This window comes from Mus pahari, chromosome 4 (genome assembly GCF_900095145.1).
Source record: "Mus pahari chromosome 4, PAHARI_EIJ_v1.1, whole genome shotgun sequence".
NCBI lineage: Eukaryota > Metazoa > Chordata > Mammalia > Rodentia > Muridae > Mus > Mus pahari.
Window position 1 is genome coordinate 74,548,742 of NC_034593.1, and position 1,065 is coordinate 74,549,806.

General features: G+C 50.2%; 1 protein-coding gene across 5 annotated transcripts in view; it reads right to left on the reverse strand.

Annotated features, from left to right (window-relative positions):
• Positions 1 to 218: 218 nt before the first annotated feature.
• Positions 219 to 1,065, reverse strand: part of Tmem131l (transmembrane 131 like) — a 136,459-nt gene continuing 135,612 nt past the window's right edge. For 4 of the 5 annotated variants that reach the window (XM_029537465.1, XM_021195896.2, XM_029537463.1 and 1 more), the window contains one exon: positions 219 to 630. In XM_029537465.1, the coding sequence (XP_029393325.1) occupies positions 358 to 630 (273 nt within the window). In that variant the 3' untranslated portion in view covers positions 219 to 357. The remainder of the gene's footprint in view (positions 631 to 1,065) is intronic. The other variant, XM_029537464.1, reaches the window with a different exon arrangement.

The window sequence follows — 1,065 nt, forward strand, 5'->3', positions numbered from 1 at the left end:
CTAGGTGGGCTTTCCTGGCCAGCCTTCACCAGACCACAAGGTCCAGAGCAGTGAGGGGCTAAGTCACCCTCTGCAGCATCCCCACGGGTACTTGGGATGCGTGGACAGAAGCCACAGCCTCCCCTTCCTGTGGCGGAAGTTATGACCCGGGATGCCAAGTCTGTAAAACTCATTTACAAAGGGGTCAAAAAACAAACACCCAGATTTTAAAAAGCAAAAACAAACAAACAAACAAACATTTATTTTTATATAAAAGTGCCAAAATATCCACCAATGTTGTACTCTATCGCAACAACCAGTTTACGCTAGGAATCAAAACACAAGGCCCTTTATTCACATTGCTCAAAGCTCAGCCCCTCACACGTTCCCACAGTAGCTGGAGTCTCTGGACAGGGGGAAGTTCGCACTGCGATTTGCTGTGCTAGTCCATATGTCCAGGTTCATGTAGGCACGGAACGGGTTAAAGCCCAGGTAGTATTCCTTGCACATGACCTGGTTCTCCATGTGGCTCGCATGCTCTGTGGCAGGGCTGATGGGGCAGCAAGTTTCATACACTTCACTTTGTGGGGCCCAGATGGAACCAAAGAGTCCAGACATGGGAGACAAGCTTCGGGTGCTCGTGAGGTAGGACTGAAGCGGAAACAAAGGTGGAGAAGAGGCAGAGGTTAGAAACCAAGGAGGGGCTTCCCAGACAAAACACTGAGACTGAATAGATACCCCAGGGGACATGGCTATGATGTCATGTCCACCTGCCTGAGAGCTGTTAAACCGTCCTAAACATTTCTATGCCATTTTCATCTGATCTGTTAAGTCTATTTGCAATCTAAAGGGTTCAGTCAAATGTCTCACGTGAAGAAATGTGTGGTGTGGACCTGAGGAGAGACAGTGTTGTGTGGTGTGGGCCTGAGGGGGGACAGTGTTGTGTGGTGTGGGCCTGAGGAGAGACAGTATTGTGTGGTGTGGACACGCAGAGAGACAGTGTTGTGTGGTGAGGGCCTGAGGAGAGACAGTGCTGTGTGGTGTGGGCCTGAGGAGAGACAGTGTTGTATGGTGTGGGCCTGAGGA